Here is a 23082-nt window from a genome sequence, read left to right on the forward strand (position 1 = left end):
CGAAGCCGTCCACTCCACTCCAGCCCCGAACCATTGCGGTATTTTTCTGCTGTTAGCTTTGCGCCAGTTTCTCCCTATCTACCCACCACATTGAAACCCTTCAATGTGTCAGATCATCGTACATCCGTCGCTTCTCCAGTCGATTGTCCCCCGTTACACCCGTGACTCGACTCGCCGTGATTCCGGTGCCGACTCCCCACCAACTGTAGTCGCAAACGCGCGATTATAGGAACCAAGGACCGGAGATCTCTCCAACCTTCGAGAGGTGATTTGGGTGGATTTCAAGAACCTACACGGACGATTAGGACTTTGCGATCGTTTCCTTTTCCCTCTCACAAGCTGGGCTGAATATTGTGCACGTGGATCCGCTCGCCCGCCGGAAACGAAGCGCTCATGGTATCATTGGTATTGTCGCCACCACGCTCTGTTTCTTTAGATCAACAAAAGAAGGCACGGAAGGTGGCCTACTGGATCTGAAACACCGATTTCCCTCACTCTTGTGGACGCGTCCATAGATCACCGTTCTCGGGGTACATGCCGAAATGAATATGGAAGCTAAGAACGGCTCCCCGGGTCCTGCAGGGGACTACAGTGGAGATCGGGACTCTGCCGATATCACAGAACACGAGCAAATGGACATAAAGCCCAAAACTAATGGCGATAGCAAAGCGGATCGCAAAGCAGCGAATGCCAAGGATCCCTCCCGACCGCGACGAAAGAAGGCTCGGCGAGCTTGCTTTGCATGCCAACGAGCTCATTTGACTTGCGGTATGATGATAGACTGATCCCTGCCCTTGTTAGCGATCTGACTAATATATGTCGGGTTTAGGCGACGAACGACCGTGTCAACGTTGCATCAAACGTGGTCTTCAAGATGCTTGCCATGATGGTGTTCGCAAAAAGGCCAAGTATCTCCATGACGCTCCTGATGGGGCATTGATGCCAGCTGTTAGTACCACCAGCAGCAACAGCACCAATCTTTACAACAACACGCTCCGCAATAATATGCCTATATCTAGAAATGGCACAAATGCTGTCAACTCCAACCAGCAACTTAGCCAACAACACACTCATCAACACAATAACCAAACAACCAGTACCACGAGCAACAACTTTTACCCTACGCCTCAGACGCAGACAGCATCCTACAATCCCTACCAAGAGTCTTCCATGAGCCAAAGCCCTTTTACCACGCAATCACCCGTTTCACCTACTTTCAATATGAAGAGCAGCACCAATGGTCGAAATCCAAGTCTTTCATCAACTGTGAACCAGCAGGCTACTCCAAGTACTGCTCTCTCTGGGGATACAAGTCAGTCTCAAAATCCTTTTGCAGGGCCATTTTTTGATCCCAGTGATCCAGCTCTCTTCAACTTCGATTTATCGAGCATGAACTTCGAAAATCGATACGGTGCTCTGGAATTCGGCATGCTTGGGCACATGGCCACCGGCGCGGCCGGTGACTCTCCTACTGATTCTGCAGGACAGCGAGGGTCGATCGGCCGCAGTGGCTCGGCCCAGTTCTCCACACCAGCTCCCGGTTTCGGAGAAAGCCCGGGGAATCAACCTTTCATGTTTGGCGATCCTCTCCTAAACGAATGGTCGACCGCACCGGCTTCGGGCCAACATGTGAATGTCGGCGGTGTGTATGGCCAAAATGCCATGCTTTCCGAACACATGAAACAAAATGCACCACATGCATTTGCGATCGAAAGTGCGCCAACAAACTTCACTAGTCCTGGCTCGGCCCCAAGCCCGAACATTGCAACGGCTGCATTCGAGGACGGCACATTTAACAATATCGCTTCTGCTCCCAAGTCCAACAGCCTGGTGCCGAATGGACAACGCCAGGTGACGTCAGCATCAATACTGAAGCATCCAAATCTGCATGTTGGTTCTAAAAGACGCCACCGCAATCCTTCCTCAATATACGAAAGCGTGAAGGAGCCCTATGCTTACACAAGTGGCTTCCACAACCTCACTGCTTTCATCCAGCGTCGCTTTTCGCCGCAAAAGACTGTGCGAATTGCTAAAGCGCTTGCGTCTATTCGACCCTCTTTTATCGCAACTACTAAGACCCTTAATCGCGATGATCTCATCTTCATGGAAAAATGCTTCCAGCGAACTCTCTGGGAGTACGAGGACTTCATCAATGCATGCGGAACGCCAACCATCGTTTGCCGACGCACCGGCGAAATCGCCGCCGTAGGCAAGGAATTCAGCATCCTAACCGGATGGAAGAAAGACGTGCTTCTAGGAAAAGATAAAAACCTCAACGTCAACACCGGTTCGGGCGTACCCCAATCCGGGACAACGTCACGCGGGAGTTTCACACCGCGCGGCTCCACATTAGAGTATGCCAACACTGGACGCCCCCAACCGGTATTCTTGGCCGAACTCCTCGACGATGACAGCGTTGTCGAGTTCTACGAAGACTTTGCGCGTCTGGCATTCGGCGATTCTCGTGGTAGTGTCATGACTCGGTGCAAGCTGCTCAAATATAAGACCAAGGAGGACATGGACGTTTCACAATCTGATGATAATGCAAAGTGGAACAACCACCTCCGCAAGAGTGGCATTGCTGGCGAGGCTGGCATGAACCAGCTCGGTCTCAAGGATGGAAAAGTCGAATGCGCGTACTGCTGGACAGTGAAACGCGATGTGTTCGATATCCCGATGCTCATTGTGATGAATGTGAGTTTCTAACTAATATCACACGACCTTTTGAAGTTGATCTCATGCTAATCCGCTATCTTCCAGTTCTTGCCATGCATTTGATTTTGTTTCCTGCTCTTGTTTCAGATTACGTTTTCATACCCTCGGCAAGGCCTGACATCAGGCCTGTCTTCTTTTCTTCTGCTGTTCTACTCAGTACATATTTCCTGATTTTGGGATTGTATGATTCCCTTTGATCTTGATTTCTTTTGGACCACTGGCCGACAGGGTCTTCTCATGTTCTATGTTCTCGTATATAAGTTATGCTTCTTGGATTCCTGGAATCAATTCCAGGATTGTCGATATGCTTTCTTGTTTTATTTGCGGCGCTCAAAAGGGACAATGGGACAAAAGCTGGGACGGGATAGTTACTATATGAGCATAATGCCATGATATTGAGTGGGGTCATTTCTGACCTCGTTGAGTCCTGAACCATCCATGGATCTAAATTTAAAGTTGACGATGAAGCAGATGATAAAGTAGTTATTTGACAAAAGTGACTTAATTTTGCTAGTGTAAGGTATCTACTGTCTTGCTACTCCGGAACGGTACTACTAGTAGTATTAGCAACCCGATCAGGGTGCTAACTATGTCACCATAAGCAATCAAAATGACCTAGGGTTCTGACTACACATCAATACCGGGAACCGAATGTACTTGTCATCCGCACTTGCCTTAACTAGTTAACTATCTGTGTCTGCATCCTCGAACGTCAGCGAGAAGCGTCCTTTGCATAGGACATATACAAAACCAGAAGGAAGAGCGCACATATAGTTTTTTTCTTCTCTTCTCTCCTTGTAGTTAGTATTTGGTTGAAAATGCACTCTTTTCTCTGAATTGATCTGGCAGGTAACATTGTATAGGGAGTTTGATACTAAAGCGGTGTAAATTCGGAGGGTAGATACTACTAGACGGTACTAAGGCGGTAGCTTTGATATCTGATCTTTCAGTGAAGAGGTTAGTTGTTTGCAACGTTTGCAGAAGCGCCAGCTATATGAGCAGGCCATCTCCTGCTCCTGCACTTGCTTCCTTCATCTTAGATATTTCGAATTGAATGTACCTGGCACGTGACAACTAGGAAGGGATCACATCTGCCATGTTATGCCGCATCGTAACCCTTCTATTTTCTCCCTCCTAGTTTATCCCTCCCTATTCCACTTACCTTCAAGATCAAAACCAAGATGTCTTCTTTTTTAGACATCTTTCTACCTAAAGTTGACATTGTACCCAAGGTTTATGATGCACCCAATGTTGATCTAACCAATATGAAATTCTATGACGCACCTAATATCGACATCGCCAATGTGGAATTCGTTGAGATGATTAAACAGACGGATCGTTCGTTTCTGTGTCGAGCCCGCTGGGAAGACAAGGACTGCCTGCTCAAGATGGTAAGTAAGGAATCCATATAACTAGCGTGCCTATAATATCTAAGAATATTGACCCTGAGGCGAAGGGCTGGCAATCATAGCTTAAGAAATTCTACGACGAAACTTTTCCAGAGGGTCTAGATTCGGAGGGTCTAGACCGAAAGGCTCGGCCAAATGGTGTCCTAATCGAATATATTCCTGATCTGAATATGATCGATATCTCTAATTACACGGAGCAAAGAGCTCAGAAACTCAAGCAGCTCCTAGCTGAGATTCATAAAGCTGGGATTGTACACCTTGATCCTTACCCCAGAAATATGCTGATCCAGGGTGATTCTGATCGGGTACTCTGGATCGACTTCGAACTTTCCCAGATATATGATCCAGAGCACTTAGAGCATCCCAGATATTTTACCTTTGAAAGGGAAGATATGGATCGCTTCATACAAAAGCTGGTAATTTTATCAGTCCTAGTTTGATTATAATTTTATAGCTGACTTCTTCTTTGCAATTATAGGGCAGAGATCATAAGTTAGGGAGATACGAAGAAACGCGGAATATGTATTTCGACTGACTGAAGGTGTTTCCTGTGCTATTTCATCAATGTCTCCTTTTCAGATGTCACTTTTCTTGATCGTGATGCAGCTGATATTACTTATATATCGTCCCCTCTTTTGATCAACAAAACGCGTCATCTACCCTAGCATTTACTGCATCATTAACTCTTACCCGATCTGTCGTTCCATTCCTGTTCTGACAGCACCTCGGCACAGCAAGCACCTTCTTCCCAATATATTCCTTCGGGTCGATCTCAAAAGGGTTATGCTTGTTTGCATATACCCCTACATCGTCTTCAATTTCAACGATATTAATCTGCAAGACTTCTGGATTGGTGTCGTCAGCTGGGACAAGATGGTCGAATGTAACTCCATAGTAATCAATCATCCTATAGTACAAAGGTGTCAGCATAGGCTATTGAAGAAAGAATCATGTATGAGAATAAGTTACTCTTTTGGTCTGGCCTCTACCAACCAACCTTTGTATTCATCCCGCACTACCATGTCCCCAGCGATATCCGGCCGTACATGTCGGTGGTAGATAGCCCGAAACGCTAGCTCCGCTAGCTTGGGACCGCCAGGCAAAGGAAAGCTATGGGGGACGTGCCATGAAACCCCTGGAAGAAGCTTCTGAAGAGCTAGCAACGGACCTTCGATTTGGATTCGAAGCGGTTGCTCTGCTGAAGGGAAATGGAAGCGGTGAGGGGGGGTTACACGGCATGATGGTGGGATATGGAGAGGGAGAGCAGGTTGATCTGAGGGATCAAAGCAGTGGATAGAAAGACTGTGAGTAGGGTTGGTGAGGCATGGCATGTCGGAGAGAGCCATAGTGCGTGGAAGAGTGTGTTGCTCAATGGGTTGAAGTGTAATTAGTCTGTAATGTAGTAGAAATATATATCTACCTATGTGCTTGATTTCCTCTGCCACTTCTTGGCGTTCCCTTTCCGTTTTAGTGCTTGCTTGCCGCTTTTTGCGAAATTACATGTGGTTTTGTGCCTGATACCCCAGGCGCCTTAATTATGTACGCAATGCATCCTTATCGCGATAACCCCCACCAGGGCTGGTCGCATTCAGACACACTCAACGCCAGCATCACGCCAAACCATTGCTAAATCACACAATCAGTATACGCCAAACAAAACAAACTTATTAGCAGATTTGTCTGCGCCAATATACACGCTTCACCATATCCCAAGCCTGACCCGTATCCACACAACCTCAACCTCAACCGCCAGCGCTGATGGGCTCCGACAAGCTGCGCGACCGGGTAGCCGGCCCCGATACCCCGGAACCTCCTTATCCTGTGCGACTGTCAGGGCCAGTGATCAAGGGATTTGGCCGCGGGAGCAAAGACGTACGTCCATGAATCTGCGGACTCAACCTCGGTGCTATAATCGCGCAGCGCAACACGCACAATGAACTTACCGCTGACTCGCTCTCCCGGATGACTACAGCTCGGAATTCCCACTGCCAACATCCCCGCCGACGACCTGTCCGAGAAGCACCCCGAGCTGACAAGCGGCGTCTACTTTGGCGTTGTAGCGCTCGACCCGAAAACATACAAACATGAAACAGCCGAGGGCAGCACATCCACTGCGGTGGTTTTGCCTGCTGTGTTGAGTATCGGATATAACCCTTTCTATAAAAATACCGTGCGATCTGTGGTATGTGACATACAATAAACTAGCGAAATGCGGTCGTATTTTTGGGGTATCGGACTAACGTGGTTGTCCACTTTAGGAAATCCATATCATGCCCGCTCTCACGGAACCATCGCCCACCGCTGCGGGGCACGAGGGCCATACTAAGTTCCATCGCTTGCCGGATTTCTATAAAACGCGACTCAACCTGCTGATTCTGGGTTATATTCGGCCTGAGTTTGATTATGTCTCGCTGGAGGCGTTGGTGGAGGATATTCGGGTGGATTGTGAGGTTGCGCGGGAGAGTCTGCTGCGCGACGCTTACAAGTGCTATCTTGTTGACAGCGGTAAAACATCCGAGAAAGTCAGCGAGGATCGTAGGTGGTTGGTGAGCTTTGATTAAGTGGGGTCAGATATATCATGCCATTGGGGGTTGGCGAGATGAGTATCCATTGCGATTATTTTCCCTATAGCGCAGATCATTTCGCTGTATAGACATAGAAGAAGGATCTTTTTGTTGACATGTCATTTCTAGATTCTATTAGATGCTTTTTCCAAGCATGAAGATGTGCAGCCCTACCATATCTTATCGTGGTATGCAACATCAACGACGTCACCCAAGAAACCCTAAGCATTGGCATCCATTTTCTCGTCTTGACACATGTAATACCAAGAACTCCAACCCGAGCTTCCCGAAACGAAGCAGAAACTTCCATACATAAAAGGACTCATGTCCTCCTAAACTCCCAATATAAATACAGCTCATCCAATCAATCACATTCAGACCATGGTCAACGTATTCCAACGCCTCACTCGACGCCGAGCCCAAAGCTCCAGCAGTAACCCACCAGACCTAGACGCAGACACCACGGGCCCCAATTCCGCAGCATCTCACCCGCACGGAATACGTCGGACAGTGAGCACGAGCTCCGGCACACGCAGCTGGCGATATGAAGAGCCATCTTCCCGACACCTCATCCTGATCTCCGACACTGTGCAGTTCGATACCCATGTAGTCCACCTCTTTCAGGGGGAAGGATTCGATGTGATCTATATCCCGTTCCTCGGCAGCGGGAATGAAGAGAGAGATATGAAAGCGCTGAAGAATGCGGTGCACGAAAAGGAAGATGAGCTCGAGAATGGAGAGCGGTATGCGATAGTTGGTACGTCTTCTATTATACTTTCTTGTCTATTTCTACATATGAGCTTTGTTATTCGAAGCAGAAACCTCAGCCCTACAAGATATAGCAAAACTAAACTAACCAACCCCAGCATATCACCGACCTGCCTACCTCCTCCTAGCCTTACACCACATAGTATACAGCAACACAAACCCATTCCCACACCTATGTGCCTTGATAGCCTACTACCCCCTCGCCTCAACCGACCAATTCACCTACAAGGAAAAAGAAAACTGCTCGCCACCAGGCTGCTCAGACACAGGTGCAATCTTCGGCCCAGCCGCCAAGTCAACATACCTCCCAATCCAAATCCACATCCCAGGCCCACGAGTCCAGCCCTGCGCGCTGTGGCCATGGATCGAGCTCAGCACCTCCGAAGGCGACGTCACCTACAAGAAAAAGCACCGATGCCACGTGTACACGTACCCGGAGTCCAAAGCCGGGTTCGCGGAGCGGGAAGTTGCCGAGGAGAAAGAAGGCGAGATAAATGTGGACCTCAACACAGATGACGAGATCAGCTCGCAATTGGCGTGGAGTCGCGCGCTGGGGTGTCTGCGCCGCTCGTTCAATGTCGGGAGCCAATGGGCTGTTATTGATATCGAGACTGTCTGGGAAGAATACTGGGACCGTGTGCTGGGGGAGATGGAGATGCGGAAAAAACATCAGCATTCTGGTGCTGAGCCGGCGGTGGGGATGTTGACCGGTCATGGCCATTATGGCGAGATGGGGTGTCCTGCTGGTGAGGTCTTTGTAAAGTGTATTCCTACTCAGGCTGGGGGTGAGTTTTTCTTCTCCTCTTTTATTTCCTACGATCTGGTTCGGGAATTTACTGATATGTATATTACAGGCTCTGATATCGCAAGCCTGCGGGATTTCTTCGCTCATGCGTATATTCCTGCTGGACCGGTTGATCAGCAAATCCGCCTGCTGTCACGCACTGTAGGTGTGGATCGTATCGTGGATGAGATGTTGTTCTCCTGTCGGCATACTGCTGAGATTCCATGGCTGCTACCTGGTGTTTCGCCGACGGGGCGAGATATCCAGGTCATTGTCGTTGTAGTGGCAACCTTCAGTGCTGGTCAGATTACACGCCAGAGTCTTTATTGGGACCAGGCTGGTGTGCTAGTGCAGGTTGGACTGTTGGATCCGGGACTTGTGCCGTCGTCAAAAGCTAGCGAAGGATATTGAGTGTTGGGTAGTGTTTTAGTATTAGGTGTCTCTGTCGTGTAATGACTGCATAACGATTAATAGGGACTATCAAGACAATCTACTTATCAAAAGTGGAGTTTTCGTATCCAAATGCGCTTCGAGAGGAGCCAAGTGTCGTTGTCCTCAACGGACATGTGGCCGCGCTGACGAGAGATAAGCCCCTCGAAGCTTTCGCGGGCGAGACAGTTCGCATAGTATGGTAGGAACGTAGGGCTGACCTTATGAGTCACTTCATTAATGTCCATGATATATGTTGCCCATACGGAATGTCAAGCTCGCAATAATTCCGGGCTATGGTTCAACTGGAAGGATGTGAAAGTATTCTGATGCCTCCAACTGGTGCATCTATCTGCAGATTTCAGCTAGATTGCTTTGCTTATTAACCTTGACTCAGATCTACATCGTATTACCACGTCACCGAGATGTGATTTGCTAAGGAGAGAAGCATGCAGCGGGACGCCTATCAATACCACAACTGACTAATCGAGGGGATAGGGAAACAAATGTATATTTGACTTCACAATCTCCTTTCTTTTAACCCAAGCACATCTCTACTCTCTGAATAGCATGGCGAAAAATATTTCAGCACAAGAGATCATCAAGACCTTGAATCTCTCCCCACATCCAGAAAAAGGGTACTACGTCGAGACCTTCCGCGATCGCCATTCATCAAACACTCGCTCGCACAGCACCTGTATTTATTACCTTCTCGAGGGAGAAAGCGGCCTCTCGCAATGGCACCGTGTTCTCGATGGCACTGAGGTATGGCATTACTACGCTGGCGCCCCTATGCAACTATCACTATCCTGGGATGATGGGAAACCCACCCGGGACATGATTTTGGGGATTGATTTTGCAAAGGTGAGTTATTTCTCTATGTATATGGTCGTGTGTTTCTCCACTTGGCAATGCCTAATTCCTATGATATAGGGCGAACGGCCACAGGCTATCGTTGAGCGTGGAGAGTGGCAGCATGCGAGGAGTCTAGGTGATTGGACACTCGTGGGGTGTACGGTGGCGCCGGCCTTCTTATTCGAGTCGTTTGAGATGGCTAAAATGGGATGGGAGCCTCGCTCGGCCACTGAAGGCGAGGTCCACGACTAACTAATGTGTACTTAATGAGAACATGGCAATGACTTTATACGTCATTTAACAGCACATCACTTTTTTACATCCTGCAATCGGTTAATTCAAAGGGTCTTTGTTAAACGATGTCTGTCTAAACGATTAATTTCTTTTTATAGATCTAGGCCAAGCACCGCTGAGCAAGCTAGTGCCTCGAGTTGACTTCCGATTCAGGCAATTAACGTCATAGTACTGACAGCTACCTATTACAGCCCCAATAAGCCCCGCAGCTGAACCAATTCCTTGCTCACACCCCCAGCGCTAGCCAATGTTTTCCGGCTCGCCTCCTGAGCAATAGGAATGACATCCTCCACGCGCACAGAAGGGTCCTTAGCCAAGCCAGCCACCACGACACCTAGCAGCGTATCACCCGCTGCATTGACACTGACAATGTCCTTGGCATCTAGAATAGTATCAGGCGAGAACAGACGCATGTAAACACCACCGAAAGGCAAGTCCGGCCCCCACGCACGAGAAAGAATATACGGCGCAGACTCCGGATCAGTAAGACGGGGATCACCAGGCGGCAGAAGCTGAGTGAGGAGAGAACCCGCACCACCGAGCTTAGTAACGATACAAGGAATGAAAGGAAGTAGCTGAACAGTCTGCTGCGGAATGCCCTCGTCAACGAGAGATAGCGAAGTGAGCGCAATGAGTTGCTGGCGCGAGCCCGTCGGAGACATATTCATGGAGTTAATGAGATGCCACCATTCCGCGGACTCGAAAAGAGATGCTTCCCGCGCAGCATTGAACATAGCCGTCAGCTCGAGGCGGTTCGGACACGCAAGACTGATAGCATTATTTGGCACGATCTGGTTGGGACCGATAGTCGCGCCGGCGCTGTTTGCGCCGGTGCCGAATAGGCGTCGGGATTTGGCTGTTGAAACGGGCTCGAAGGCTACGCGGGCGCCGTGTTTGCGTGCTACAGCACTCCATTTGGCCATCACGTAGGGCCGCCAGTTGGCGTCGACGACGACCCAGTTTGGCTTTGTACGTTCGAGGAGAGGTTCCCAGAAGCCGTCGAAGTCGAGTCCGGATTCGGGGAGCTCGATGATGCCCATGTCGGCCATGGCTATTAGGAGGTCTTTTTTGGTGTCGTTGATTGCGATGTATTGGGCTGTGCGGGTGCTTGCTGTCGCTGCGAGGACTTGAATGCCTGCGGTGCTGAGGCCTTCTTTTTCAAGGGTTGAGAGTGCAGCGCGGCCGCTGAGATCGTCTGCGACGACGCTGCAGAAGATGACATCGCTGCCGACGTAGCTGGCGGCAATGGCAACGTTGTGGCCAACGCCGCCTAGGCTTTGTCCGATAATTGCTGGGTTGGAGGTATGTGGTACTGGTGCAACCTGTGTGAGTTCGTCTCCGAATGGAGTGTAGTCGCAGGACAAGTCGATGGCTAGCGAGCCGGCAACCACGACATCTGCCTTTAGCGTTGGTGTAATAGGTGCCCCGGTGGCTGGTTCGGGGATATCTTCAACTTGGGAGGCAACTTGACTTGGAAAAGCTACACCTGGGATTGATGGCATGTGTCTATAGGGAAGGAGATCTCAGAACTTAGCATTGATTTGAATCTCGTACCTCGTACCTAGAAACGAAACTCACCGAGACCCTGTTCCTAGGTCAGCTTGTTCAAGCTTGGCAAGTTCCACAGCTACTAGGGTTGCACGCTTGACATTAGACTCAATCAAGGCCCGGTTGGCGACTACGCTCTTTCCACCGCTTAGTTCCTTGATCTTAGCAAGCACAAATGGCGTGTTGTCACTGCCGTGGTAACCCTCTACATGGGAAAGGCGGATAGCTTCTTCAATCACACTATCCATCTCGGCTTTGGGGATTGAGTGCTCCAGGGGGACGGGGTTGGCAAAGTGAATGCCGGAGGATACTGGAAGCTTTGATTGCGCATCTGGAGATTCCGTCAACGAGGCTGTAGCTTTCAACACATGGGGTAAACTTACAAACTATGGCAGCAGCTTCAGCTTCATTTTGAATGACCCGGGGACTGCGAATGCCGCTCTCTCGGGTAAAGAAAGCTGGGAAATCAACGGCACCATCCCGGCCATCAGCGAATGTACCCACGCAGACACCTTCGGTCTCGAGGTATTCGAGCGTTCGAGGGATGTCTAAGAAGCTCTTGCACCCAGAGCTAATCACCGTTACCGGGGTACGTCCAAGTTCAGTAAGATCGGCTATAATCATTTGTCAATAATTAAGGATCCTTGCTTTGCTTTCACGGTTCTCCTACCAGAGATATCCATTGAGCTTTCTGCTCCGCGATGCACACCACCTAGAGCAAGTCAGATGGCTTCGTTTTCGGTTGAATTTGATCATTAGACTTACCTAGTCCACCGGTACCAAAGATCTTGATGCCAGCTAGTTCTGACAGGATCATAGTGCCCGAGATTGTAGTACCGCCGTGCATTGGCTTACCAACCATGCCCTAATATAGATCAGTTCCAGCTCTCTGTGCCATTGTAACAGCTAACTCACTAGGCCACAGATATATCCGAGATCCCTACGAGACACTTTCAGAGCGCTCTTCTCTTGAGCTGTCGAGGCCAGCTCGATAAGCTCTTCCGTACTCAGACCAACCTTGGCAACGCCACCAAGGATTCCTATAGTTGCAGGCACTCCGCCATTGGCTCTCACGACTGACTCTAACAATGCGGCGAGAGCAATGTTATCAGGATAAGGGAAACCTACAGCTGATTAGAGTCTTGGCTTCCCCGCTTTTGGGCGAAGCTCTTCAATCCCAGAAATCCCAGGAATGAACAGAAAAACTCACCGTGTGTATAGATTGTCGTCTCAAGAGCGACGACTGGTTTACCTGTAGCAATTGCATCACGCACCTCGTCTGACACCTTGAAGAACCTGCTCTGGGCAAGGCCATGGTAGCGACGAGCTGATAACAGTTGGGTTCCCCTCAAACAGCCGGACCTTAAAGCAGCTCGAGAGGCAAACATCGTGTGTGACAACATGATGATATATGAAAATAAGTTTCAGCTGTGCCTCCAGCCAATTTCAACCTGCAAGTCAAGTAGAACAAGTATGCAAGAAGTAAAGATGCGAGATGAGGAGAAGCTTCAATCAGCTAGGCCCTTATCAGCGATAAGCCGGAGTGCGCGATGTGGCCGCTTCGGCGACCCTAGTATACAATGGGGACCACGTATCATCAGCTTCGCAAGCTTTCCAAGGTTCACCGACCAGACACAATCACATCTTGGATTATTGAACCCTTTGAACCTCGGAGAAATTGTGTCCTCCAGGTACTCAGAATGAGGTTTTTCACCGCCACGGTGCTCGGGCTGCTCGCGCCCAGCCTGTGCGCTGCAACCAACCTTACCACGCCTAGTCGATTGGATCTTCCGTCCGGCTTCAAGCCCCCGCAGGTTTTCAAAAACATAAATTTGGTTCGCAATACCAATCTGGAAAAGAGTTATGTACGGGAAACGATCAATGTTGTTGTGGAGAATGTCGACAAGCAGCCCCAGAACGACTACTACATCCCCTTCCCTGCCGAAGTGTTTGACCGTGTTGGAGGCTTCGAAGTGAGGGATAAGAAAGCCCCCGAGAAAGGACGCTTTGATGTAGACTATACCAAAGCTGTACCATCTGAGTGAGTATCAATTGGGAGGTCAATGGCCATGTCAGGGGCCTATTAAACTAACAATTGAAACAGCGGCAACCAGTATTTCGTCGTTCACCTTCCCGAGTCTCTGGCCCCGAAGTCGCAGATTACCCTTGGAATCTCCTACTCGGTGCTTTCCTCTCTCAGCCCACTTCCTGCCACCATTGGACAGGCGGACAAGCAATTCCTCACCTACTCCTTCTCCGCCTACATGCCATCCGCCTACACGACGGTTACACAGAAAACCAAGTTGAAGTTCCCCAGCAACAATGTGCCGGATTATACACCCACGGAGGGTCTCAAGTCCGGCTCGGACCCCGAGCGCAAGGGCACCACATACACCTACGGTCCGTATGACACGGCCGAGGTGGCCCCGGGCACGGAGCACCCAATTACCGTCCGCTATGAGTTCACTAAGCCTGTCATCACCGTAAACCTTTTAGAGCGTGACTTGGAAGTCTCGCACTGGGGCGGCAACCTCGCAACCGAGGAACGGTACTGGCTGCGCAACAACGGCTCGGAGCTGACCAACCAGTTCTCGCGTGTCGAGTGGACCTTCACCTCCTACCAGAAAGCGCCTACTTCGGCGCTTCGCGAGCTAACATATCCGCTTCTACCTGGTTCTGTCGATCCTTACTTCATTGATGATATCGGCAATGTCTCGACCAGCCGCTACCGTCCGAGTGTTGGTAAGAGCGCCGGTAACTTGGAGCTGAAGCCCCGCTATCCGATCTTCGGAGGCTGGAACTACAGCTTCCGTATTGGGTGGAACAATGACCTTGCTTCGTTCCTGCGCCGTGCCGCGGGTGTCGACTCCGACTCCTATGTCCTCAAGGTCCCGTTCATTGAGGGGCCTAAGATGGCTGAGGGCATCCAGTATGAGCGTGTGATTGTGCGCGTTGTGCTCCCTGAGGGTGCTCACAATGTTCGTTTTGAGCTCCTTGAGGGGACTAACAGTAATGGTCTTCCTGGTGCCAAGCACATTTACGTTCACTTGAACACTCTCAAGACCTACATGGATACTCTGGGCCGGACCACCTTGACCCTGGAGGTTGACAGTCTGACTGACGAAGCGCGCGACTCCAAGTTCGTGGTATGTACTAATCGTATTGTAACTTGTTCATCTCGCAATTATGCTAATTCGCCATTAGGTTACGTACGATCACTCCATGGTCGACGCCCTGCGCAAGCCTCTCACCATCTTTGCGGGTTTGCTTACAGTCTTTGTCGCTGCCTGGGGCATTGGAAAGATCGATATCAGCATCAAGAAGCGATGAGCTGCGTGAAATGGGTTTATATCAATATCATTTTGTCACTTTTCTATAGTTGTGTCCAAGAGGGATCTCACCGACTTGTATGTTTACAATGTGTGCTTCCTATTCATCTTCCTTCCAGGTCCATGTAATTTTCCAGTCTGGGTCGCTCTTTCCTCTGGACGTGCCTTCCTATTTGGGTAGACACCACCAGACCGTACACGTAAACAAACCTTCATATCTCCATTGGGGTATTTCCTTTTCTACTCTTTCATTCCATCATTCCTCGTTCCTCTTCACTCACTCTCTGCGCATATCATCGTCTTCAGCTATGCTTCATTTCAAGCAATCGCCGGACAAACCTCGTCCACCTCCTGTCGGTAACAACACCACCTCGGAACCCCCATCCTTGACAGCTATGCATGATTCCCCCAACCCCCTCGGTCCAGTGGTGGTGTTTATCGCCCGAGCCTCAAACCTGAAAGATCACAACTATCCGAACGCAGAAATGAACAGCACCCAAATGCACGAATACCTGCGCTCACTGCTTGTAATCACCCTCGCCGAGCACCGTAAGCAGTTCGGTTTCCTGGGCGTCCGTCCTCACAAGATGCAGACCATCATCCAGCCCGCCCACAGCCGGATCCGATCCAACAGCCGAGTCAGCAAGTATCTGGGAATGGCTCTCGAAGAAGCCCGCACATGCAAGACTGAGTGCATCTTCGTCATATACGGCTGGGATGGCTGGACAACTGACAAAACGAACATCATTGAGCTATGTGAGAAGTTCCACGATGTTCCCTTTTACTTCCACGTTTATGCGAACCGGGGCACGCCTCGTGAGTTCTACGAGGTCAATGCCCACAAGGTCAACGCGTGCCTCAGACAGAGGGTTAATGCGGATGATCCGACGGTTGTTGGGGATGGTTCGACGGCGCTTTACATTCGCATCCTGGAGACCCTACCTCCCTTGGAATTTGGCAATTCTCACCCTGATCTTTCGGTGGCGGAAAAGGATGCTCTTTCCAAGTACGATAAGCGGTTCGCTGGAGTTTACGAGAATCAAGCGGATGCTCCAAAGCCTGGCGTGACATCGGTAAGTTCGAATAGTAATGCTGGGGTTGGTGCTTTACTAATGAATCTTTTTTTGTGGCTTCATATAAAGATCTATGAAGCATGGCATTGATTCACGGAAGCGAGACCAGAGAGGCCCCAGCCTTCAAATATTCGGACACTATCAACTAAGGAAGCAGATAAATCAATACTAAATCTTTATCAAACTGTTCATGGCATACTATAACTTGGATACGTCGGTGACATCTTCCAGAAAATGACCGCGTACGGTTCGTCAAATTAGACTGAGGTAGTAATTGTACAGAAGAGCAAGATATTGTAGTCATGACGCAGAAAAAAAAGAAGCAAACTACCTAGTGCCATCCATTGACCGTACCCGTCCCGGCAAGAAGTTCATCAAGCTCATCTTTTCGGCTCTTGTACAAATCCTGAGCCTCTCGCTCACGCCGCATAACAAATGACACCGCTTCCCGGAGTCTCTCAAGTCGCCGGACCACAGCCGACTCCTCAGATATCTGGAGTGTACGGAAAGCGTCCAGCTCATTTATAGCGGCGGGCAAAGCAGCACCAGCCTCCAAGATCTTCGACCGCAGCGTCTTAGCCCGTTTCTGGTATCCGCCGTAGTGCAAAGACAGCTTCTTCTCGAGCTTGTTTCCGCGCTCGGCAGTATCAAAGAGGGAAGTTTGAACAGTGTCGAAGGCCGCGATCATGCGTTGTTCTTCTTGGAAGGGATCCTGCTCGTCATCCTCGTAATTCTCAAGACCAGGCAGAGACTTGGCGCGAGCTGACGACCAGCCATCGTCGAATTTCTCTTGCCATTCCGACAGCTGTCCTTCGGTGGAAGCAATCTCAGCGGCAATAGAAGCTCGTGCTGCGTCCAAGAACCGGTCGTCCAATTGGCTTAACTTTGGTGCTTGGCCTTGAATCTGCGCGTCGGGGACGGGGAATTTGCGAGAGTCATGTGCAATTAGAATGGCGGCTTCGTTGGCAATCAGGCCTTCGATGGTGCCGGTGACCTGGGAGGCACGTTGCAGCAAAGCGTTAATATCGAGAACGGCGGGACGAGGAAGGCCTCGCTGGTAAACTTGTGATTGACGCTTGAATTCAGCCTTGGCGGCCTTCTCCCGTGCCTCTTTGTTACGCTGATCACGCTCGGCCGCATCCTCTTCGCTAATCTCCATAGATGTGGTGGGCTCAGCAGATTCGGATGGAACCTCCAATTCCCACTCGGCTTGTTTGGGTTTCGGGAGCGAGGCCAGCTTGCTGCGCACCTGTTGGCGAGTGAGATTCTCGTACATTTTAATGTCTCGGGGTGTGCTGCCAATGAGCTGGACACCCTGTCCTTCCCGGTTCAGAGCTAAATGGTCACGCGGGGTGCGCAATGGCGTGGCACCGGCCCCAATACCACCGGGCATAGGTGTCGCACCCATGCCATTCGCCTGGCGGAATGGCGTGGCCATGGGGTTAGGAGTGACGATCGCTTGCCGCCGAGGAGCAATCCCATCAAATCCAGTTGATGAACTGCCCTCATGGAGAGGTGTGTTATCCCCTCCCAGGAGGGAAGACTGAGTTTCAGTCAAAGCTCGAATGTTCTTGATTTCGTTAGCGATGCGATCTTCCTCCGGCGCAGCTCGGGGGTTCTGATAGGAGTTCCTCCAACAATAGTCGAGTAATTTCCAATAAGCCCCCGAGTGCCTGTTTCATCGGCGGTCATTTGACTAGCTTTATCCCCAGCCATTCCCATCTTGATGATATCTTGCATTTCGCTTTCGCTGACCTGCGGTGCCGGCAAGTTCAAACCCCGTCGCTTGCTGCTCTGTTCGGCCTCGCGAATCTTCTGCATTTGGCCAGCTCGTGCAGCTGCAGCAGAGGCAGCCATAGTGCCGCTTTTATCGTTCTTGCGCTTCTTCCGTTCCGCATCGTCGTCCTGGTCTCCCTTTCTTTTATTTGCGAGTTGCTGCTTCCGAGGATCGAACGCTTCTCGTTGGCGTTCATTCTGGTCTTTCTCCTCGAGTGTATCGTAGAATCCAGGAGCAGCTGGCTTTTCGAATGGAATGTCTGCATTGTAATCCATCTGACCGGGCTTCCGCGTGACAACCTTGACGTTAATACCGGCATGCTTGAGTTCGCGACGCTTTTGGAGAACGGCCAGTCGACGCGACTCTTCTAATTGACGCTCTCGGGCCTTTCGCTTGGCCTTTTTACCCTGTGTGTTAGCGAGACGAGCACGCGCTTCGCTCAGCATTTCTTTCTCATCTTCATCCAGATCGATAGTATCGGGACGGGCAGGCTTGGACTCTGGGTCAGGATCGAGTTCACCGGGTCTAAAAGGTATCAGCAACACGAACACAGAGCTTTAGGAAGACCAATGTACCGCAGGCGACGGACATCGTCCGCACTGGGGGCAGCGCTCTCCTCGCCAGGTCCTCCGAGACCGAGCTCGTCATTCTCGCGAGATTCAGCTTCATCCAACAGCTTTTGGTAGCGTTCAAGACATTGTGTGGCAGTGCGCCCGACGATGGGAGCAATGGTGCGCCATTGCGTGGGCATCAGCTTCGCAAGGTGGAGCAGTTTCTCATCCTCTTCCCGCGACCACTCGACCTTGCGAATACCCGGGTCCAACCATTCAATCCAGCGCGCCTTGCATTGTTTTGGGGTTTTCCGTGCGAGCAGGGAGGAGACTCGAGCCCACTGGTTGAGACCATATTTGGATACCTGCGATCGAGTTAGTTCTTGCCCATAAAACGTAGGCTAGGGAGGTTCCTAGTGAGTTATAAAACACGTACAGCTGCCCGAAGCACTTCATCCTCGATATTGGTCCTAAGAGTATATTAGCGACGAGAACTCGAGGGCGAGTTCCAACGGTGGCACTTACCAGACACCTCCTTTGACGACAGGCATGGCGTGTGATCGCGCTAAGCGCAGTGTCAAACTTTCGAAAAGCGATAGTAAAAGATCAAGCGTGCCACCAGAAAAGATGGAAAATGACAACCACTGGCACTGGGGAGTTCACGCGCCGTAAATGATGGCAGCTTGAAGCGGAAGAAAAGCGAGTTCTCATTCAAGCGCGGTAAACGTGGTAGCCGCGATCACCGCCCCCGCGCGTGCTGAGATAAGCAGATCCAGAAATTTTTTGGACCGGAAAAAAAGATAAGCCAATATTTTCATACTATCAACGTTGACTGTCTGTCTCTGTTGTTTTCCACAATGTCGACCTCCGTGGATGCCCCGAAGCAATTCAAACAAACCTCCCGTAAGGGCAAGAAGGCGTGGCGCAAGAATGTCGATATCACCGCGGTGCAGGAGGGTTTGCGCGATCTGAAGGATGCCGAGATCACAGGGTATGGCTCATTATTGTCTCTTTTTTTTGGCACTTGTACTTGTGGATTAAGATTCTAACTATCTTTTCCTGCTAGTGGCCTCATCTCGGAAAAGCCTTCCGATCAGCTCTTCGTTCTCGATACTGTTGGTAATGAAGACGTGCGCAAGGCTATCGCCAAAAAGCAAAAGAAGCCCCTCAAGTCAGACGAGATCCTTGCCCAGCGGTCAATGATCCCCGCCCTGGACGGCCGGAAGCGTGTAAACCCGAACGTCACCGACGGAGTCATTGAACCGAAGACAAAGAAGCCCAAGAGCGACTGGGTTAGCAAGAAAGAATATCTCCGCCTAAAGCAAGTAGCGAAGGAGGGAAACCCTCTGGCCAAGAAGACCGAAAATGAGTTCTACGATCCGTGGGCGGAAGATGCCGAACCCACGCTCAAGTACGACGACCCTCGCTTTGATTTCCTGCAGAAGCCTAAGCCCAAGGTTGAGCCAAGCACATTAAAACACGCCCCCATCTCGCTTGCTGCCAATGGAAAGCCTATCCCCTCTGTTAAAGTGCCGCACGGCGGAACCAGTTACAACCCTGTGTTCGAAGAGTGGGATAAACTATTGGAGACACATGGTGCGGCGGCGGTTGAGGCCGAGAAGCTGCGGTTGGCGGAAGAGGCCAAGGAAGCTGAGAAGCAGCGTTTGATTGAGGAGGCCCAGAACGACAACGGCGAGGTGAAGTCGGATGATGAAAGTGCCTGGGAGGGCTTCGAAAGCGAGTACGAGAAGTCCGAGTGGCTGAACAAGAAGCGCCCCGAACGAAAGTCCAAGACACAGCGCAACAAGGCCATCCGACGCAAGCTAGCAGAGGGGAAAGCGAAATGGGAGGCAGCGAGAGTAAAGAGAGATGAACAGGCCCAGCATATTCTCAAGATCGCCGAGCAAATCAAAGAACGGGAGCTTGAGCGCGAGAATCAATCGGATGCGGATGATGATGAAGCTGGTGATGAGACTGCGCTTCGCAAGAAGACCTTCGGTGGCAAGAGAGCGTACGTTTGTGTTCATTTCCTATGTCCATGTTACGACTAACAAGTTCTTCTAGTGTACCCGCGCAGCCGTTGGAGCTGGTGCTTCCTGACGAGCTGCAGGATTCTCTGCGACTCTTGAAGCCGGAAGGCAATCTCTTGGATGACAGATTCCGAACCTTGATCGTTCAAGGTAAGCTCGAGTCTCGCACACCAATCACCCAGGCACGCAAGGCCAGAAGACAGATCACGGAGAAGTGGACTGCGAAGGATTTCAAGACTGGGTACGAATGATTCTGCATATTCCCTCTAAAAGCGCGTGCATTTTGTTTATCTGGACATATAATGTGGTCCTAAGGTTAGATGTTAGGATCGGGTTTCATTTCAATATATTTCAAGCACTTACAGCTAAATTAAGTAAAGACTAAACACTAAACTCAATCAAAAACCGTAAAGATAATATATATAGTCCAAATGGCGCTGTATAAAAGTCGCCTGGTCAACTATCCGCAAAATAAAAAGTGGGTCCCGAAAATTTACTTGCTTATCGGCTTTTTTTATCTTTCCCATCTTCTCTCACCAACAGAACACAGAATGGACAAGACGGCGCTTTCCAGTAATTGGAAGAAGCTGCAGGCGACATTAAAGAAGGATCCTACTGTCAAGCGCAAGCCCTCCGAGCTCGACTCTGGAAATGGCATTGTGAAGAAACGAAAGTTGACCGAGAAGCAAAAGCCATATAACCGAGACGCCAAACCAACTCTCAAGCGCAAGAGAATGTCCGATAAGAAAGAGACCGGCGATTCAGCCGATGCGTCCGCTCCAAAGATCGAGACGAGTTCGCGTCACAAGGAGAATGAAGGCCGTTCACCAAGGTAAGTGCCAGGGCACAGACGGACAGCCATACTATTTGGCCTATCCTTCGATATCAATACTAACTATCTAGCTCCAGTGCCGAACTAGGGAAATACGTCGCGATGGATTGCGAAATGGTGGGCGTCGGACCAAACCCCGACAGCGACTCTGCACTTGCCCGCGTCAGTGTCGTGAACTTCAACGGCGACCAAATATACGATTCGTACGTGCGGCCGAAGGAGATGGTCACAGATTGGCGCACTCATGTGAGCGGGATTGCCCCGAAGCACATGGTGGAGGCACGAACCCTTGAGCACGTTCAGAAAGAAATCGCAGATATCTTGAAGGACCGCATTCTCGTCGGTCATGCTGTCAGCAATGATTTGGACGTTCTCCTTCTCAGCCATCCCAAGCGCGACATCCGAGACACGAGCAAGCACCCGCCATATCGGAGGATCGCAGGTGGTGGATCACCACGTTTGAAGATTTTGGCTGAGGAGTTCTTGGGAATCAAGATCCAGGACGGAGCGCATTCTAGTGTGGAAGATGCTCGGGCCACGATGGCTTTGTATCGTCGGGAGAAGGATGCGTTTGAGCGGGAACACTTGAAGAAATGGCCTGCTCGGATGATTGCCGACAACAGGGAGAAGGGTGAGGGCCAGAAAAAGAAGAAGAAGAAGAAGACCACACGCAAGCGTTGATGTGGTTAAATATTCGATATAGCTCTCGAGACATGCTTAGACACTCTGTACATGTATACCCCGATCATTGCCAATTGAATTGTTTTGCATTTCCACGAGAATTAGCTGTATTTTTTACTTGTACGACTACGAATTTAAATGCATTAAAACTTCTACAATATACGTATAATCAATAGATAAATTTGTAGTCGTCGATCCTCGAATTTCCACTTAACGCGGAGAACGGGGAGAACGCGTCGCGCCTCACGTCCAATCTTTTGCAAGAATCAGCGCAACCACCCAGACCGCGGAACCCAGGCAATACCTCTCTAATCCAGACTTGAACAACATAGGAACAAATTGGAAAACAATTAGGCCCAGAAAATATCCTGGTTTATACCGTTACTGCCTCGTCACTCAGAATCGTCCTCTACGAAGAGCAACCAAGACAATGCCCGACATGTACGCCATCCAGCCTTGCGCAAAAGCGAGCTCACAATCCGAGAAGAATGACTCGGCTCTACAATGTGTGCCAAATATCATTCCATGCCGGATTCACCACGATGGGCCAGTTGATTCACTGGATCGGTATTGGACAGTGCAAGACGAAAAAGGCATGCAAGACAGACAGCTCTAGCAGGACAAAATCCAGCTAGACTAATGTACAAACCAAAACTAACACTTCTTCTTATCCAGATAATACACAAACGACGTATTTCCGCGGACGCAAACTTCGAGGTCGGCGCATCGCCCTCCCTGATGGCTATCAAGGTATGAGAGAACATCCGAATGAGAGTCCTGGAAATACCAAAACGGTAATTGAATCATAATTGGCTGATTATATACCATTGAAAATATAGGTGTAGTCGCAACACACACAGACCGTGTGTTACCTGCAGCTCAACCGGCAGACAGTGATGGCGCTGAGGATGCAGAGGCTGAACCCGAGGAACCAGTGAAGGTTATGGAGATTCAGAGGACCTTTGATGAGTTTGTAGTATGGGGGCATGAGGCTCTTCCTGCGGCAGATGACACTTTTGTCAAGGGAGTGGAGGAGTGGCTGCAATTTGCGGACGCGGTATGTTCCCCATCTATTATGATCTATTCGGGTTATTCTTTTGCCCTGGTTCTTTCTGATTGTCTTAGATGCATACAACCCCAACATCAGGGAAGACTGGAAAGGAGTCTGCTACTGCCTGAGGGCTTGTTGGGTTAGAATGGAGTCAATGGGGGATTTCTCTAGATTCAGGCTGTAGACCAGTGCATCTGGTAGCATGATTTTGTGACATACATTTACTTTTGCTTGAAACTGAACATAAGAACTCCTTATAACCTTTACAAAAAAGGTAATCACTTTTGGCACAAAAAAAAAATAAGAACTATATGTGAAGAAGGCTGGAAGCGGTTGCTTCTGGTGCAATTTGTTCGATGCACACACTTAGGGCTCAATATATCAGAATATCA

General features: G+C 50.0%; 13 protein-coding genes across 13 annotated transcripts; 10 read left to right on the top strand and 3 right to left on the bottom strand.

The window, feature by feature from the left end:
• Positions 1-542: 542 nt before the first annotated feature.
• Positions 543-2778, top strand: N7518_009209 (Zn(II)2Cys6 transcription factor domain-containing protein; the record flags this gene model as incomplete). The annotated part of the gene is made up of 3 exons (XM_057190136.1): positions 543-768; positions 830-2694; positions 2761-2778. 3 exons carry the CDS (start codon positions 543-545, stop codon positions 2776-2778), a joined length of 2109 nt encoding a protein of 702 aa, XP_057037792.1.
• Positions 2779-3980: 1202 nt separating this feature from the next.
• Positions 3981-4564, top strand: N7518_009210 (uncharacterized protein; the record flags this gene model as incomplete). Its single annotated transcript, XM_057190137.1, has 2 exons — positions 3981-4106; positions 4187-4564. The coding sequence occupies 2 exons, from the start codon at positions 3981-3983 to the stop codon at positions 4562-4564; spliced, it is 504 nt and encodes a 167-aa protein (XP_057037793.1).
• A 1318-nt stretch (positions 4565-5882) lies between these two features.
• fmn1 (riboflavin kinase) lies at positions 5883-6685 on the top strand (the record flags this gene model as incomplete). The annotated part of the gene is made up of 3 exons (XM_057190138.1): positions 5883-5996; positions 6097-6306; positions 6383-6685. The coding sequence occupies 3 exons, from the start codon at positions 5883-5885 to the stop codon at positions 6683-6685; spliced, it is 627 nt and encodes a 208-aa protein (XP_057037794.1).
• A 384-nt stretch (positions 6686-7069) lies between these two features.
• N7518_009212 (dienelactone hydrolase) lies at positions 7070-8651 on the top strand (the record flags this gene model as incomplete). The annotated part of the gene is made up of 3 exons (XM_057190139.1): positions 7070-7445; positions 7555-8241; positions 8311-8651. The coding sequence occupies 3 exons, from the start codon at positions 7070-7072 to the stop codon at positions 8649-8651; spliced, it is 1404 nt and encodes a 467-aa protein (XP_057037795.1).
• An 86-nt stretch (positions 8652-8737) lies between these two features.
• On the bottom strand, positions 8738-8917 carry N7518_009213 (uncharacterized protein; the record flags this gene model as incomplete). Its single annotated transcript, XM_057190140.1, has 1 exon — positions 8738-8917. The coding sequence occupies one exon, from the start codon at positions 8915-8917 to the stop codon at positions 8738-8740; it is 180 nt and encodes a 59-aa protein (XP_057037796.1).
• A 322-nt stretch (positions 8918-9239) lies between these two features.
• Positions 9240-9776, top strand: N7518_009214 (cupin domain-containing protein; the record flags this gene model as incomplete). Its single annotated transcript, XM_057190141.1, has 2 exons — positions 9240-9533; positions 9603-9776. 2 exons carry the CDS (start codon positions 9240-9242, stop codon positions 9774-9776), a joined length of 468 nt encoding a protein of 155 aa, XP_057037797.1.
• A 227-nt stretch (positions 9777-10003) lies between these two features.
• N7518_009215 (pseudouridine-5'-phosphate glycosidase/carbohydrate kinase family protein) lies at positions 10004-12769 on the bottom strand (the record flags this gene model as incomplete). The annotated part of the gene is made up of 7 exons (XM_057190142.1): positions 10004-11324; positions 11397-11697; positions 11750-11980; positions 12037-12078; positions 12132-12231; positions 12282-12490; positions 12577-12769. The coding sequence occupies 7 exons, from the start codon at positions 12767-12769 to the stop codon at positions 10004-10006; spliced, it is 2397 nt and encodes a 798-aa protein (XP_057037798.1).
• Positions 12770-13066: 297 nt separating this feature from the next.
• Positions 13067-14696, top strand: N7518_009216 (dolichyl-diphosphooligosaccharide--protein glycotransferase subunit OST1; the record flags this gene model as incomplete). The annotated part of the gene is made up of 3 exons (XM_057190143.1): positions 13067-13407; positions 13471-14512; positions 14571-14696. The coding sequence occupies 3 exons, from the start codon at positions 13067-13069 to the stop codon at positions 14694-14696; spliced, it is 1509 nt and encodes a 502-aa protein (XP_057037799.1).
• A 307-nt stretch (positions 14697-15003) lies between these two features.
• N7518_009217 (uncharacterized protein) lies at positions 15004-15858 on the top strand (the record flags this gene model as incomplete). Its single annotated transcript, XM_057190144.1, has 2 exons — positions 15004-15768; positions 15838-15858. The coding sequence occupies 2 exons, from the start codon at positions 15004-15006 to the stop codon at positions 15856-15858; spliced, it is 786 nt and encodes a 261-aa protein (XP_057037800.1).
• Positions 15859-16099: 241 nt separating this feature from the next.
• On the bottom strand, positions 16100-18707 carry cef1 (putative cell division control protein (Cdc5); the record flags this gene model as incomplete). Its single annotated transcript, XM_057190145.1, has 5 exons — positions 18622-18707; positions 18533-18566; positions 18121-18461; positions 17407-18070; positions 16100-17386 (listed from the first exon to the last, which is right to left on the bottom strand). The coding sequence occupies exons 1-5, from the start codon at positions 18645-18647 to the stop codon at positions 16100-16102; spliced, it is 2352 nt and encodes a 783-aa protein (XP_057037801.1). The 5' UTR covers positions 18648-18707.
• Positions 18708-18953: 246 nt separating this feature from the next.
• On the top strand, positions 18954-20377 carry N7518_009219 (ribosome biogenesis protein NOP53; the record flags this gene model as incomplete). Its single annotated transcript, XM_057190146.1, has 3 exons — positions 18954-19087; positions 19163-20107; positions 20161-20377. 3 exons carry the CDS (start codon positions 18954-18956, stop codon positions 20375-20377), a joined length of 1296 nt encoding a protein of 431 aa, XP_057037802.1.
• A 300-nt stretch (positions 20378-20677) lies between these two features.
• Positions 20678-21639, top strand: rex4 (putative 3'-5' exonuclease; the record flags this gene model as incomplete). The annotated part of the gene is made up of 2 exons (XM_057190147.1): positions 20678-20958; positions 21036-21639. The coding sequence occupies 2 exons, from the start codon at positions 20678-20680 to the stop codon at positions 21637-21639; spliced, it is 885 nt and encodes a 294-aa protein (XP_057037803.1).
• Positions 21640-22069: 430 nt separating this feature from the next.
• Positions 22070-22818, top strand: N7518_009221 (ribonuclease H2 subunit C; the record flags this gene model as incomplete). Its single annotated transcript, XM_057190148.1, has 4 exons — positions 22070-22145; positions 22315-22389; positions 22479-22696; positions 22765-22818. The coding sequence occupies 4 exons, from the start codon at positions 22070-22072 to the stop codon at positions 22816-22818; spliced, it is 423 nt and encodes a 140-aa protein (XP_057037804.1).
• Positions 22819-23082: the final 264 nt, after the last annotated feature.

The sequence above is a fragment of the Penicillium psychrosexuale genome (genome assembly GCF_028828465.1).
Source record: "Penicillium psychrosexuale strain IBT 29551 chromosome Unknown utg000005l, whole genome shotgun sequence".
In the NCBI taxonomy this organism is placed as follows: domain Eukaryota; kingdom Fungi; phylum Ascomycota; class Eurotiomycetes; order Eurotiales; family Aspergillaceae; genus Penicillium; species Penicillium psychrosexuale.